This window comes from Labeo rohita, chromosome 11 (genome assembly GCF_022985175.1).
Source record: "Labeo rohita strain BAU-BD-2019 chromosome 11, IGBB_LRoh.1.0, whole genome shotgun sequence".
Lineage (NCBI taxonomy): Eukaryota > Metazoa > Chordata > Actinopteri > Cypriniformes > Cyprinidae > Labeo > Labeo rohita.
In genome coordinates this window covers 26,291,447-26,306,429 of record NC_066879.1, presented here as the reverse complement: position 1 = coordinate 26,306,429, position 14,983 = coordinate 26,291,447, and the positions used below count along the sequence as shown (strand labels likewise).

At 40.0% G+C, this 14,983-nt stretch overlaps 1 protein-coding gene and 1 pseudogene across 1 annotated transcript; one reads left to right on the top strand and one right to left on the bottom strand.

The window, feature by feature from the left end:
• Positions 1–37: 37 nt before the first annotated feature.
• Positions 38–10,406, top strand: ovgp1 (oviductal glycoprotein 1). Its single transcript, XM_051123428.1, has 12 exons — positions 38–65; positions 3,766–3,789; positions 3,911–4,115; positions 4,221–4,271; positions 4,400–4,565; positions 6,110–6,234; positions 6,328–6,448; positions 6,538–6,720; positions 6,806–6,922; positions 7,005–7,137; positions 7,230–7,340; positions 10,243–10,406. Exons 1-12 carry the CDS (start codon positions 38–40, stop codon positions 10,404–10,406), a joined length of 1,428 nt encoding a protein of 475 aa, XP_050979385.1.
• On the bottom strand, positions 10,364–12,465 carry LOC127173505 (uncharacterized; annotated as a pseudogene).
• Positions 12,466–14,983: the final 2,518 nt, after the last annotated feature.

Genomic DNA, 14,983 nt, shown 5'->3' with positions numbered 1-14,983 from the left:
CCCAAACAAAACTAAAGGGACATGTAGCAGCAACAAAATGAACAGGAGAATAACACATTTAACAGGTATTTTGTCTATTTTTATTTTTAAATATGTTACTTTAACCCTCCTGTTGTGTTGAGGTCAATTTAAAACCACACTTGATTTTCAAACAGCTTGAAATACTGGTTAAACTATTTATTTCTTCTTGATCTTTGGTGAATATTTCTCATTTAGGTTCATGAACGTCCAAAGTTTTGACATATGTGTTTTATAAAGGCTGTACAAAAATTCTTTAATTGTGTTTGGGGTCAAGTTGCCCCCCACCCCCATTTTCCATTCAATTGGCCGAAAATCAACAAAGAGAAAACCTTTACTGTATCTTGGCAAATACTAAAATATGAAAAACATGATAACTTATAAAATTTAAGACCTAAAGTCAAAATTGAGACACACCGTGAAAATTTGTTGTTTCTTCATCTGTTTAAATTTCATGGTCAAAAAGTCTGTCAAAGGTTGTTTTTGCTTGCTAGTTTTTTGGATCTCAATTACTAAACTGTTGCAGCCCTAAAAAGAAATGTGAAAAACTCATTTTACTCTCATAAGAGCTTGAGAACCAAACAAAAAGTCGGACGAAGTACAAACAGCAATAGATACACTGCCATTCAAAAGTTTGGGATCAGTAAGATTTTTTTTTTTTTTTTTTTTTAAATGAGTCATGACTGCATTTATTTGATCAAAAATACATAAAAATGTAATATTGTAAAATATTATTACAATGTAAAATAACTGTTTTCTATTTTTTAATTTGTGGGTAGGATGGATGGGACATGTCCCCACAACTTTTTGAAAGCCGTTGAAAAAATATAGCATGCAGAAGGCTTATATAGCTGAATTATCAAAATATAAGGTTTAGAATTAGCTAAATATCTGTTATTTGTTTACATATTTGATGTATATTTTAATTATTTAAAATTGGCAGGGCTCTACACTGAGACTCAAGTGACCCAAATGAATCTCATGAATAGTTCTTTAATAATCTGAATAAAACATACAGCTGTCAAAAAGTGTATTTACACTGGGCACTGGTTAAGTTTCATACTGCTTTTCATGCTGATTTGTGTCTTGTTTGGATCATAACCATATGGTAACCTGTGTTAACTCCTCTTCATTCAAAGCATCATAACATACATACATAAATACATCCCATGTAATTAATAATAACTATTAACCCAAATAGTGTAAAAAAACAACCTCAAAATTTATCAAAGTAGAATTGTGCAAGTTTGAAAGCTGAGACATCCCACATAAAGGTTGGTCTACAGGGGACAGATTTGTCATTCTGCAGGCATTTTGCGTTTTGATCATTTATATACTTCTTATTTCACTTACCTTGTATTGTAATAATATTTAAAGCTATTCTATTAATGATCAGGCAAGTTTAGGAGGGTGGTCCGACGGTGAGCCTGAAGTGGTCGTCCAATATCTGTAAATCTGATCTTATTTGCATATTAACAAAACATATTACTAATCGAAAATTAAGTTTAGATATATTTACAGTAGGAAATTTGCTAAATATCTTCATGGAAAATGATATTTTTTTTGGCATAACAAATTTGATCATTTTGACCCATGTAATATATTTTTGACTATTGCTATAAATATACCCGTGCTACTTATGACTGGTTTTGTGGTCCAGGATCACATTTAATCATGACCACTGGACAGCGAAATGCTCATTGGGTCAGCAGTGTCAGAAAAAAAAAACAAAAACAGGTTAAGCAAAAAGATACATATTAACAGCAAATACTTCAAGATTTAAGGTGAAGAATTAGGTGTGAAACCACCAGGAACTCTTTAGTTTCCAGCGCCACCATTAGCCAGAACTGCAACTGCAACCATTCCTGGAGCTTCCAGTTGAAAAAGAGTTTACTGTCACAGCTGCCTCATAATTTCCAGATGTTGTATCACTAAAACATGCATCAGTTCCAGTCACAGTCACTCCAGAGGTTCCTGTCAGGGCTGGCATCTCAGACCTTAATTCTTTTATTTCTTCTAGGAATATGAACAGCAAACAACTGTTTGCCACAACAACTGAGCAATGAGTTAAACTGCCCAAACTTTTCAGTTGTCAGCAACAGTTTGCATAAGCAGAAAATTGGGGGAAAAAATCCATCAGTTGCATTTTATCACACATTGCTGTGTGATGACATTTTATAACTTTACTGTACCATATTTCATTTTAACCACTATATAAACAACAAATACTGCTTTATTCAAGGTTTCCAGAAGTATTTTTTTATTATTCACCAGTTCCAACTGCTTACAGCGGTCCTTAATATTCACTGAGACTCTCCAGGGTGCGATCAGTTCATAAATTGAATGAATCCCAGCCTTTATTTGAGCACACTGGAGCGTCTCTCTTTCTGCTGTGGAACGCAGTTTGTCCCATTTTAGTTCCTATAGAACACATGGAGAGTCTGTAAACTCTACAGAAGACAGAGGTGCTACATCTGTCTGTCTATTTATGTTTCCACATTAATATACTTATCCTCAGTAAGCCTCTAAATCAAGGATCTCCAAACTCGGTCCTGCAGAGTTTAGCTCCAACCCAAATTAAACATACCTGAGCCAGCTAATCAAGGTCTTACTAGGCATGCTAGAAACTTCCAGGCAGGTGTGTTGAGGCAAGCTGGAGAAAAACTCTAAAGGACACCAGGCCTCCTGGACAGAGTTTTGAGACCCCTGCTCTAAGTGTATGTGTGTGTATGCTTTTACCCATTTGCGTGTTTTAGAGCATATGTTCTCGAGCTCTGTCTGTTGCTGCTGCAGTTTGTCGTTATAATGGCGGATAAGGGTTTGCCTTTCCTTTATCTCCTTTATCAGTTCCAGCTTTTTGTGCTCTGCCTTTTTCTCTGCTTTAGCTCTTCTTTCCAGAATTTCCTCTCTGATGGACTGCGTCCCACCACAGTCATTGTCTCAACCAGTGTTCTCAAACTCAAATGTCATTAAAAAGGGAGAAACAAGAGCAAATGTATAACATACAGTATATTTTAGATATTAAAACACATGGAATTTTAACTGCCAAGGTACAGCTTTCCAATTTCGCTCATTCACATCTGTACAAGCAAGTGATCAAGTGATTCTGCCTCCTCTGCAACTCCTGACAACAGCACATATTTACACAGTTAGAAGATATATATATATATATATATATATATATATACACAACCATCTTTTCTTGTGCTTTCAGTGCTCTGGTCACTCTTTTTCGTTCTGCTCACACCAAAACGCCCTTGTAATGCCCCTGTCCTCAAAGTACAAAGTACAGCAAAAACTAAAAAAATATTTTTACTATTTAAAATAACTATTTTCCATTTGAATATATTTTAAGATATAATTTATTCCTGTGATTTCAAAGCTGAATTTTTAGCATTATTACTCCAATCACATGATCCTTCAGAAATCATTCTAATGTTCTGATTTGCTTTTATTAAAACATTTATTATTATTAATAATTATTATGTTCATGCATCTGAAATAGAATCTCTAAGCTTTTGTGTAAAATTAATAAGATGTGATAGTAAAGACTTATATTCTTAGAAAAAAATTATATTTTATTACATGAATCTTTAGTATTTTTCACAGTGGTGATTTTCGGCATCAAAACCATTATGGGTAAATTTGATCCATAATACAGAAGTTTTACCCACAACACAACAGAAGAGTTAATATATTAATCTTACGTAAAAGCATCTACTAATGATCTTTTTCCATTTTTGTCAGGCCTAAATTTGCTCTTTCAGTTTGGTAAGGTGAATTTCTATTAACTGCATGCAAAAGAAAAGTAAAATGTTTTTTTAACATGTTTTTAATGTCACAAACAAATTGCTGCTGACATGTTAGTATCTTTATTCTCTTTTTTCCTCAGTAACCTGTTCAAGACTGGTGTGTTATTTCACAAACTGGTCTCAGTACAGAGCAGGAACTGCTAAACACCTTCCTGAGAATGTGGACCCAAACTTGTGTACTCATTTGATCTATGCATTTGCCATAATAAACTATGCCAATAACATAGCAGGCAGCGAGTGGAACGATGTGACCCTTTACTCAGCCTTCAATGCACTTAAGAACCAGTAAGTTTGCTTGTAGCTCAGAGACACATTTCTAGTTTTATATTCAGATTTGATTCATTAAATGTCTGGTGTGTGGCAAAGACCTGATATAAATGTTTGTTTCAGAAATCCTCAGCTGATAACCCTGTTGTCAGTCAGAGATCAGGACTCAAACCAGTAAGTGTTCTCTTTCTGTTTCTGAATAAAAGTTGCCCTCTACTGGTAACATACCATTTTATATCTTACAAAACTTTTTAACCAGTTATAGTGAAATAAGTAGTCATGAATTTACTTGTTCACACCAGATTCTCCATTATGCTGTCCAACTGGACAAACCGTCAGACATTCATAAAGTCTTCTATCGAATTTCTGAGGAAGTATAACTTTGATGGGCTGGATCTGGACTGGGAACACAAAGGCTCTTCAGACACACATCCAGAAGATAAGCTGAAATTCACTCTACTGTGCAAGGTTAAAATTAAAAATCTGTTTTCATATAGGAGAGACCTCATCTGTGTAAAATTCTAGTGGTACGTCACATAAATACAGAAATAGAGTTGAAGTCAAAAGTTTAAATGTACCTTGCAGAATATTCATGTTAATTATTTTACCATAATAAGAGGGATTATACAAAATACATGTTATTTTTCTATTTAGTACTGACCTGAGTAAGATAATTCACATAAAATATATTTACATATAGTCCACAAGAGAAAATGGAAGTTGAAGTTATAAAAACAACCCTGTTCAAAAGTTTACATACACTTGATTCTCAATACTGTGTTGTTACCTCAATGATTTTTTATTTTTTATTTATTTATTAAAAAGTTTTAATTTCCTAATACTGTGTTGTTACCTGAATGATCAACAGATGTTTTTTTGTTTTGTTTAGTGATAGTTGTTTATGAGTCCCTTGTATGTCCTGAAAAATCCTTCCGGTCCAATAAATTCTTTGCTTTCCAGCATTTTTTGTGTATTTGAACCCTTTTCAACAATGACTGTATGATTTTGAGAGCCATCTTTTCACACTGAGGACAATTGAAGGACTCATTGCAGAAGGTTCGAATGCTTACTGATGCTTCAGAAGGAAAAACGATAAAATTAGAGCCAGGGGGTGAAAACTTTTGAACAGAATGAAGATGTGTGCATTTTTCTTATTTTGCCTAAATATTTAGTACTGCTCTTCAGAAACTACAGAAAATACTTACGTTTCCCAGAAGACAAAATAAGTTAAACCTACCCTGATCTTCAAATTCAAAATGTTTTCACCCCCTGGCTTTTAATGCATTGTTTTTCCTTTTAAAGCATCAGTGAGCATTTGAACCTTCTGTAATAGTTGCATATGAGTCCCTCAGTTGTCCTCAGTGTGAAAAGATGGATCTCAAAATCATACAGTCATTGTTGGAAAGGGTTCAAATGCACAAAATTGCTGGAAAACCAAAGAATTTGTAGGAGCTGAAGGATTTTTCTGCAAAACAGTGGGCAGTTTAACTATTCAGGACAAACAAGGGACTCATGAACAACTATCACTAAACAAAACAAAAAAACATCTGTTGATCATTCAGGTAACACAGTATTAAGAATTAAAACTTTTGAATAGGGTCATTTTTATAAATTCAGCTATTATTTTCTCTTGTGGACTTGTGAAATATCTTATTCAGGTCAGTATTACATAAAAATGACATGCATTTCATATGACCCCTCTTATTTTGGTAAAATAATTAACATTTTGCAGATTCTGTAAGGTGTATGTAAACTTTTGACTTCAACAGTATATACACTACCGTTCAAAGGTTTAGGGTTGTTCAGATTGTTTTATACTTTCGAATGAAGTCTCTTACACTCACCAAGGCAAAAACAGTGATATTGTAAAATATTTCATATAATGTGTAATATTATATTAATTATTGTGAAATAAAAGCTGAATTGTCAGTGTCACATGATCCTTCAGGTTTATGCTTAAATGAGAAAAAAATATTTGCTAAAGGACTAAACAAACTTTTGTGAAACTTCAGGAACTTCTAGAAGCCTTTCTAGCTGAAGGCCAGTCAAACAAAGATGCGAGGCTGATTCTAACAGCAACTGTTTCAGCACAAAAGGATGTCATTGAAAGGAGCTACGATATTCCAGAGATCTCAAAGTGCGTGCATGTCACTCAGCGTCAGTGCTGTCTTCTGACATTTACAAAAATTACACAACAAAAACAAAATGTCTAAAAATGCTATTTTTTTAGGTACTTGGACCTTATTAGTGTCAAGACTTTTGATTTTCATACATTTAAAGATGGCACTGCAAGACATCACAGCCCTTTGTACAGTGGCAGCCATGACGAGGAGAATATCAACTTAAACACCGTAAGCAAATTGACGCTTATATGAGCACAGGCTCCAAAATAACTTTAATTTGCTACTGGGCAGTTTGTATGTTTTCATCTTTGGTGCAGGATTTCGCACTACAATACTGGATGTCCCAAGGAGCTCCTGCCGAGAAGTTGTTGATGGGTTTTGCCACGTATGGACGTTCCTTCATCCTCACCTCCTCTGAGAGTGGAGTTGGAGCACCAGCCAATAACTTGGCTTCTCCTGGACCGTATACACAAGAGATGGGCTTGTGGTCTTACTTTGAAGTAGTACATCTTTTCTAGACTATTTTTTAAAATTGCAAATGCTTGTTTGGAGATATCAAGTTAAGAAAAATTTTCCTTTTACAAGATATGTCTTTTCCTGAGTGGTGGTGAAGTACAGTGGATAGAAGACCAGAAAGTTCCTTTTTCTGTTAAAGGCAGTGACTGGGTGGGCTTTGATAATCTGAGGAGCTTTGAGATTAAGGTACATTCTGTTACATACTCTTATGCTTGCATTTATAGATTATGTTACATAAAAAATAACAGCTCTGCTCTTTATTGTTAAGATAAAATACTTACGGGAACATGGCTTTGGGGGTGCATTTGTATGGGCTTTGGACCTGGATGATTTTTCTGGATATTTCTGTGGACAAGGCAATTACCCGTTAATCAACCTCCTGAAGAAATGGTTAATACTTGGTGAGATTTGCATAAATACATTGTTAGTGCACTGATTATTAGAATGGTTATTTATATTCAGATTGTGATATCGAATTATTTATTTGCTACAGGAGCAAATGATGAATTGGACGGTTCCATGACTACAAGCTCTATTGCAACAGTTGGTAAGGGCTCTTCACCAACATGTGTGAAGATTCTCAGCTCTCTTCCAGCATTAAAAAGTAAGTTCTGTGCAAACAGATCAGATGGACTTTATCACAGAATGGATTCCCTGAACTCATTTTATAGCTGTACTAGAGAAATGACAAATATCACTTGGTGCACCCCTGCTGATTTAAATAATTCTGGTGCACCCCAAGCATCACTGATGATGATTTTTATTACTTTAGGGAGTGCAAGTCTCCTCACTCAGTGGCATTGCCTATTTTAGGAGTAACATGCTGATTTAATATGAAAACAGCACAATTTTTAAAATCTGCATAAGCTTAATGCTAAGGTTGTAGCCTACATATGGATGCATGTGGAGTACTTGTGAATAGCTGTGAAATCGTTTCTTAATTCTAAGTTTTAAAATTTGCCTAATTGAGCCATTTTAGTCAATTGTCAACTAATGTAGCATAGAAAAGTAGCTCACTAACATTTGTTTAATGTTAAAACAGTTTAAAAAAAAAACAAATTTGACAAAAATGTAATGTAAAAAAGAAGATATATTGTTGCATGCATGTACTGGAAAATATGAAGCTAATTATTATTTTATCTTTCTTTGTATTTTTTTCGTAATTGTTAAAAATTGTATTGTTGGTGTCATTAAAAATAATGCATTAAAAAGTGGTGTATCCAAATAATCAATATTGTTATAAGTTTCCTTGATTTTCATGTCCATGTGTTCATTTATGATTTATTCTTTTTTGATTTATGCTTCAGTATCAAAAATTCAGTAATTATGTGTCTGATTTTTAATTTTCAAACTATTATGGGTTCAAGCCAATAAAGTAATTTTTTAAACAATAGTTGAGTTAATTAAAAGTACCCAGACATTTAACATTTAAACATTTAACTCAAACGCTGAGTCAAAACAACCCATTTCACCCAGCACTGGGTTGTTTTGACTCAGCGTTTGAGTTAAATGTTTAAATGTTAAATGTCTGGGTACTTTTAATTCACTCAACTATTGTTTAAAAAATTACTTTATTGGCTTAAGATGAACACATAATAGTTTAAAAATTAAAAATTAGACACATAATTACTAGAGGACTCAGCAATAATAATAAGAAATGTAAAAAAATATTTAATTATTATATATTCAAAGTTATTTATATAACTTATTAATTCATGTTCATTTATTAAACATATTAATAAATATTTATTTCAACCTATTTTGGGTTTATTTTAAGCAAGAAATACAGGTGCATCTCAATAAATTAGAATGTTGTGGAAAAGTTCATTTATTTCATTAATACACCTCAAATTGTGAAACTTGTGTATTAAATAAATGCAGTGCACACAGACTGAAGTAGTTTAAGTCTTTGGTTCTTTTAATTGTGATGATTTTGGCTCACATTTAACAAAAACCCACCAATTCACTATCTCAACAAATTAGAATATGGTGACATGCCAGCTAATCAACTCAAAACACCTGCAAAGGTTTCCTGAGCCTTCAGAATGGTCTCTCATTTTGGTTCCCTAGGCTACACAATCATGGGGAAGACTGCTGATCTGACAGTTGTCCAGAAGACAGTCGTTGACACCCTTCACGAGGAGGGTAAACCACAAATATTCATTGCCAAAGAAGCTGGCTGTTCACAGAGTGCTGTATCCAAGCATGTTAACAGAAAGTTGAGTGGAAGGAAAAAGTGTGGAAGAAAAAGATGGACAACCAACCGAGAGATCCGCAGCCTTGAGAGACTTGTCAAGCAAAATTGATTCAAGAATTTGGGTGAACTTCCCAAGGAATGGACTGAGGCTGGGGTCAAGGCATCAAGAGCCACCACACACAGACGTGTCAAGGAATTTAGCTACAGTTGTCGTATTCCTCTTGTTAAGCCACTCCTGAACCACAGACAATGCCAGAGGCGTCTTACCTGGGCTAAGGAGAAGAAGAAATGGACTGTTGCCCAGTGGTCCAAAGTCCTCTTTTCAGATGAGAGCAAGTTTTGTATTTCATTTGGGAACCAAGGTCCTAGAGTCTGGAGGAAGGGTGGAGAAGCTCATAGCCCAAGTTGCTTGAAGTCCAGTGTTAAGTTTCCACAGTCTGTGATGATTTGGGGTGCAATGTCATCTGCTGGTGTTGGTCCACTGTGTTTTTTGAAAACCAAAGTCACTGCACCCGTTTACAAAGAAATTTTAAAGCACTTAATGCTTCCTTCTGCTAACCAGCTTTTTAATGCTGATTTCATTTTCCAGCAGGATTTGGCACCTGCCCACCCTGCCATAAGCACCAAAAGTTAAATGACCATGGTGTTGGTGTGCTTGACTGGCCAGAAAACTCACCAGACCTGAACCCCACAGAGAATCTCACAGTCTGTGTGCACTGAATTTATTAAGTTTCACAATTTGAGCTGAATTATTGAAATAAATGAACTTTTCCACGACATTCTAATTTATTGAGATGCACCTGTATAGTCATTTTTTAAGGAATAGTTGAGTTAACCGAGGAAGCTGGGTTGAACATTTTAACCAAATCGCTGGGTTTGTCCATATTTCATCCAGCACTGGGTTGTTTTTAATCCTTATCACTTATTTTTGTTTATTTGTAGTATTCGCCAAAAATATGTATGTTATGTACACTTCATATATGAAAGATATATCTTCTTTACTGATGTTTTGTTAGATATTGGACATCTTTCAGTTACTGCCTGAGTGAGTAATAATGTTTCCCAGAATTAGTCATTAACGGTACTAGAAGTTATTTTCCAGAAACAATAGGTTACTGTCGTAACCCCGGTTCTCTGAAACATCGAGTGGAGAGATCCACCTATGGGAAGGGCATCCGTACCTGACCTCTGCAGAAGCATCCAATTGCACCAAGTCTGGCTTGACAGACAGGAGCGCGTGCCCACTGGGAGGTAAGGGCCCGCCCCTTACCAGACGCATAAAACCCCTGCACGTGCTACCTTTCCTCAGTGAGTATATTCGCTTCTCGCAGCAAGCGGGGCAAACTTGGTGGATCTCTCCACTCAATGTTTCAGAGAACCGGGGTTACGACAGTAACCTATTGTTCTCTTTCATCATCTCATGTTCGAGATCCACCTATGGGAGATATGGACAGCTCCCCGGTTGCCCAATAGACCCACAGTGAGGCCCTGTAAGCCAGAGGACGGTCACCTGGAGAGGCGGTGCTTGACACGTCACCAAGGATCAGACCCCCACAATGAGCATGAATACCAGTCATGAAGGGATGAACTGTGGTAACATGCACATGATATGGCCACACATCTCATGTTGATATATTAATAATAATATATGTACACATCATAAGGATGTGGGGGGGGCAGATGACTTGCTTAAAACATGAATAAGCTGAGTTGGACCACTCAAGCCTAAGGTGTTGAGGGTCCGAGGGTGCAACCCATCGAAGAACCCACACCCAAAACAGAATGAGCTACCGGGGTCTGGGTGACATCCAGCCGGTAGTATCTGACAAATGTGTGTGGTGAGGCCCAGCTTGCAGCGGCACAGATGTCCTGCAAGGAAACCCCGTTAAACAGAGCCCAGGCCATGCCTCTAGTGGAGTGAGCCCTCTGGAGGACGCACTCCCTTAGATTCATATGCCAAGGAGATGGCTTCCACAAGCCAATGAGAGAGGCGTTGCTTAGAAATGGGATTCCCTGTGTTTGGGGGGGCCCAAGAAATGAAGAGCTGGTTGCTCCTCCTGAAAGCGCTGGTCCTGTCAATGTAAACCCGTAAGGAGCGAACAGGACACAAAGCGTTTAGCCTCTTATCCTCTGAAGAGGAGAAAGGAGGAGGATGAAAAGCGGAAAGCTGAATCACCTCACACGCAAATGCCGGGAAGCATTTTGGCATAAAGGCCGGGTTAGGCCTTAGAAGGACCTTATCCCCACTGATGGAGAATTTCATGCATGAGGAATGAACTGAGAGTCCATGCAAGTCACTGACACATTTGGCTGATACCAGTGCCAGGAGCAGAGCTGTTTTAAGAGACAGAAGCTTGAGAGAAATGTCTCCCAGCGGTTCAAAAGGATATTGAGACAAGACCTCCAGCACCATGGAGAGGTCCCATTCTGGAATCACTCTTTTAATGACTGGAAGCGAGCGGCGGGCGCCTTTCATAAATCTACGAATGAGGGGGTGTTGCCCCACTGTCGTGCCATCGAACCCAACATGACATGCGGCGATAGCCGCCAAGTAAACCTTAATAGTGGAAAAAGATCTTCCACCATCGATAAGGTCTTGCAAAAAACTCAAAATAGCAGTGAGTGAGCACTGATATGATATCAGCAGGCGCTCATCGCACCACTGCTCAAACACACGCCACTTGCAGTTGTAAAGAGAGCGTGTGGAGGAGGCTCTGGCGTTCTGAATGGTAGCGACAACCCGTGGGGGGAGCCCCAACGTGTTTAAGTTTGCCCTCTCACGGGCCAGGCCCAGAGAGCCACCCTGTCTGGGTGGGGATGGTAGATCTCCCCGTTCGCTTGAGACAGGAGGTCCGTGCGTAGCAGGAGTGGCCACGGCTGTGCATACAGAAGAGGAACTATCTGTGCCAGCCATGGAGATTTGGGCCATCTGGGTGCTATCAGAATGAGAGTGAGGCTCCGTTCTTTTACCCTGACCAGGGTGGGCGCTATTAACGATAGCGGAGGAAATGCGTAGAGAAGCACATTGGGCCATGGATGGGCCAGTGCGTCCACGCCGAGGGGGGCGTCCTCGTCCCGTAGCAAGAAGAACATAGGGCACTGGGCGTTTTCGTGCGAGGCGAAGAGATCGACGGTTGCCTGACCGAATCTCCTCCACAGTTGCCCCACTATCTGAGGGTGGAGGCGCCATTCCCCATAGAGTGGGTTCCCCCTCGACAGAAGGTCTGCGCCTCTGTTCAGAACGCCTGGGACATGAGTCGCCCGTAACGTCAGAAAGTGTCGCCTGCTCCATACTAACAGCCTGTGAGCTAGGGCATGGAGTTTCGAAGAGCGCATCCCCCCTTGGCGGTTGATATAAGCCACGGCTGTGGTGTTGTCGCAACGCACCAGCACGTGATGCCCTTGCAGACGGGGTAGAAAGTGATTCAGAGCTTTCCAAACAGTGAAGAGCTCCAAATAATTTATGTGGGCTGAGTGAAGTGTGTTTGGCCACACACCGTTCACTGTTCTGCCCTCCTGTGTGGCACCCCATCCTGGCTCGACGGGGGCACCCGTGATGCGCCTCTTCTCACTGTCGGGGAGCCCTGACAGGTTGAGCCAGAGTGCGCGCTCCCCCACCACAGAAAGCGCCATGGCGCACCCGGAGGACGAGGTCATTTACCATAAGGATCTCCTTCCACAGGGTAGGCGAGGGGGATCCTTTGTCCAGCTGTTGCCCCAAATCATCCAAATTTTCCGCCTGGTAAGTGGAGAGAAGGGAGGACACGTTTAGCGCTCTGACTGCCACGGCCGATGATTTATAGGCCGCCTGATAAACAGAGGCGGAAAAACGGTCCATCTTGCTTGGCAGCACTGGCTTCGGAGGGGCGAGCAGCCCGCCCTGAGCGGGGTTGAGGTGCCTGGCGATCGACGGCTCAACAGCGGGGGGGTCGCCCATGCCGAGAGTCGCCATATCCTTCACCTCTAGACCCGTCAAGCCGTGCTTGAAATCAAGCGGATCGGTCCAGTAGTGCCGCATGTGCTTAGCGCACGCTGGAAGGACGGGAAAAAGCTGTTTCCTCGGGCCGGGAGGGGGTCCCAGCACCTTCCCATCATACACGTCCCTCTCCTGGTCGGTGGCGCTCTGTGGGGCCGGCCACTCGATGTTGAGACGAGCAGCCGTTCGTTCACACACCTACAGGAGGATAGACTGGGGAACGACCGCAGGGGGGTTAACCTGGGCGACACCAGAGAGCGGGATGGCCTCCTCGTCCTCTGAGACCCCAAGCAAGCCCGCGTCGCCATCATCGCCGGAACCGGCCGGTTCATTGACGAACGGAAGGTTTCCCGAGAAAATGTCTTCCTCGGGAAATGCAGGATTAGGCAGCTCAGCCCAATTGAGAGGCGTCGCGCCCTGGGAGGCCCCCGGAAGCGCGTCGCCGTCACCGTGTCCCCCATCCGAGTCGGAAAGGCTGAGTTCCAGACACTGGGTCGCCGCAACCTTCAAGCGACGTCGCAAGAGCTTCTTGGGAAGCAGGAGACAATGACTGCAATGCTCCGGGTCAGCCAGAGCTTGCTCCGCATGCTTGAGGCCCAAGCAAACCACGCAAAACTCGTGAGAGTCCTTGGCGGCAATGAGAGCTCCACACGCGGCCGGGCAGGCCCGTGATGAGATGCTCCCGGGAGTAGCGGATTTGGAGAGCGACATCTCGGAAAAAAAACTCGGAAAAATCCGTGGCGGGCAGCCGTGGAAGGGAGAAGAATATAAAGAGCGTGGGCGGCTCAAAGAGGTAGAACGCAGCTAACCTGGCTGAAAGACGACTGTCACGTCTGGCGGAGGGTGATCAGACAGATATGTCCTCCTGAAGACACTCCGTGCACAGTGTAAATCCAGCCGAACTGTGTAAATGCAGAGATCGCGAGAAGCGAATGTCAACTGAGGAAAGGTAGCTCCTGTCTGTCAAGCCAGACTTGGTGCAATTGGATGCTTCTGCAGAGGTCAGGTACGGATGCCCTTCCCATAGGTGGATCTCGAACACGAGATGATGAAAGAGAACTGTGTTTTTATACACTGTGTGCAGAATTATTAGGCATGTTGATATTCTGGTCATATTTTTTTTCCAAACACATTTTACCAATTCCAAACCACATCAGTCTTAATAACTACTGTTAATTTTGTATTTAATCATTTATATGTGATAGATGTTTGTCCATGAAGGCTGGAAGTGAAAAACTCCTTATATTCAGGTGTGCATAATTATTAGGCATGTTTTCTTTTACAGATAAAATGAGCCAAAAAAAGATATTTAACCCAGACTGAAAAGTCCAAATTATTAAACGCCCATGAGAAGAATGCAATACTAATGCATTACAAGAATTTGCAAAGTTAAGGCTTGACCATTGGACAGCGAAATGCTTGTTGAGTCTGCATGGTCAGAAAAAACAAGTGGAGAAGAAAAGATGCATGTTAACTGCAAAAGAATTAGGAATTAAGGTGAAGAATTAGGTGTGACACCATCAGAACCGTTTAGTCTCCAGCGCCACCGTTTTCACTATTTTAACTGCAACCTACCTGGAGTCTTCAGAAGTGCAATGTGTCAGGTTCTCAGAGACTTTGTTGGTAAAAAATCCTAAAAATTGCCCCTGACTTAATAAGAATAACAAGCTGACGTGTTGTGAAATACATGAAGACAGTTTTTTTTTTTGTTTTTTTTTTATAGGCTTTATAGACAGATAAGTTGAGAGTGACTCTTGAAGGACAAGCATCACGTTCTCTTGTACCTCTGATTCAAGAATTTATCTTCCAAAATCTGGCAGTACATTTTGGGAGTTCATGTTTAGTCTCCTATCCTGAAAAGTCTGACTTGCAGAGATGGACTAAAATGAACTCCCAAAACTTACTGCCAGATTTTGGAAGATAAATTCTTGAATCAGAGGTACAAGAGAACGTGATGCTTGTCCTTCAAGAGTCACTCTCAACTTATCTGTCTATAAAGCCTATAAAAACAGTCTTCATGTATTTCACAACACGTCAGCTTGTTATTCTTATTGTCAGGGGCATTTTTTTAGGA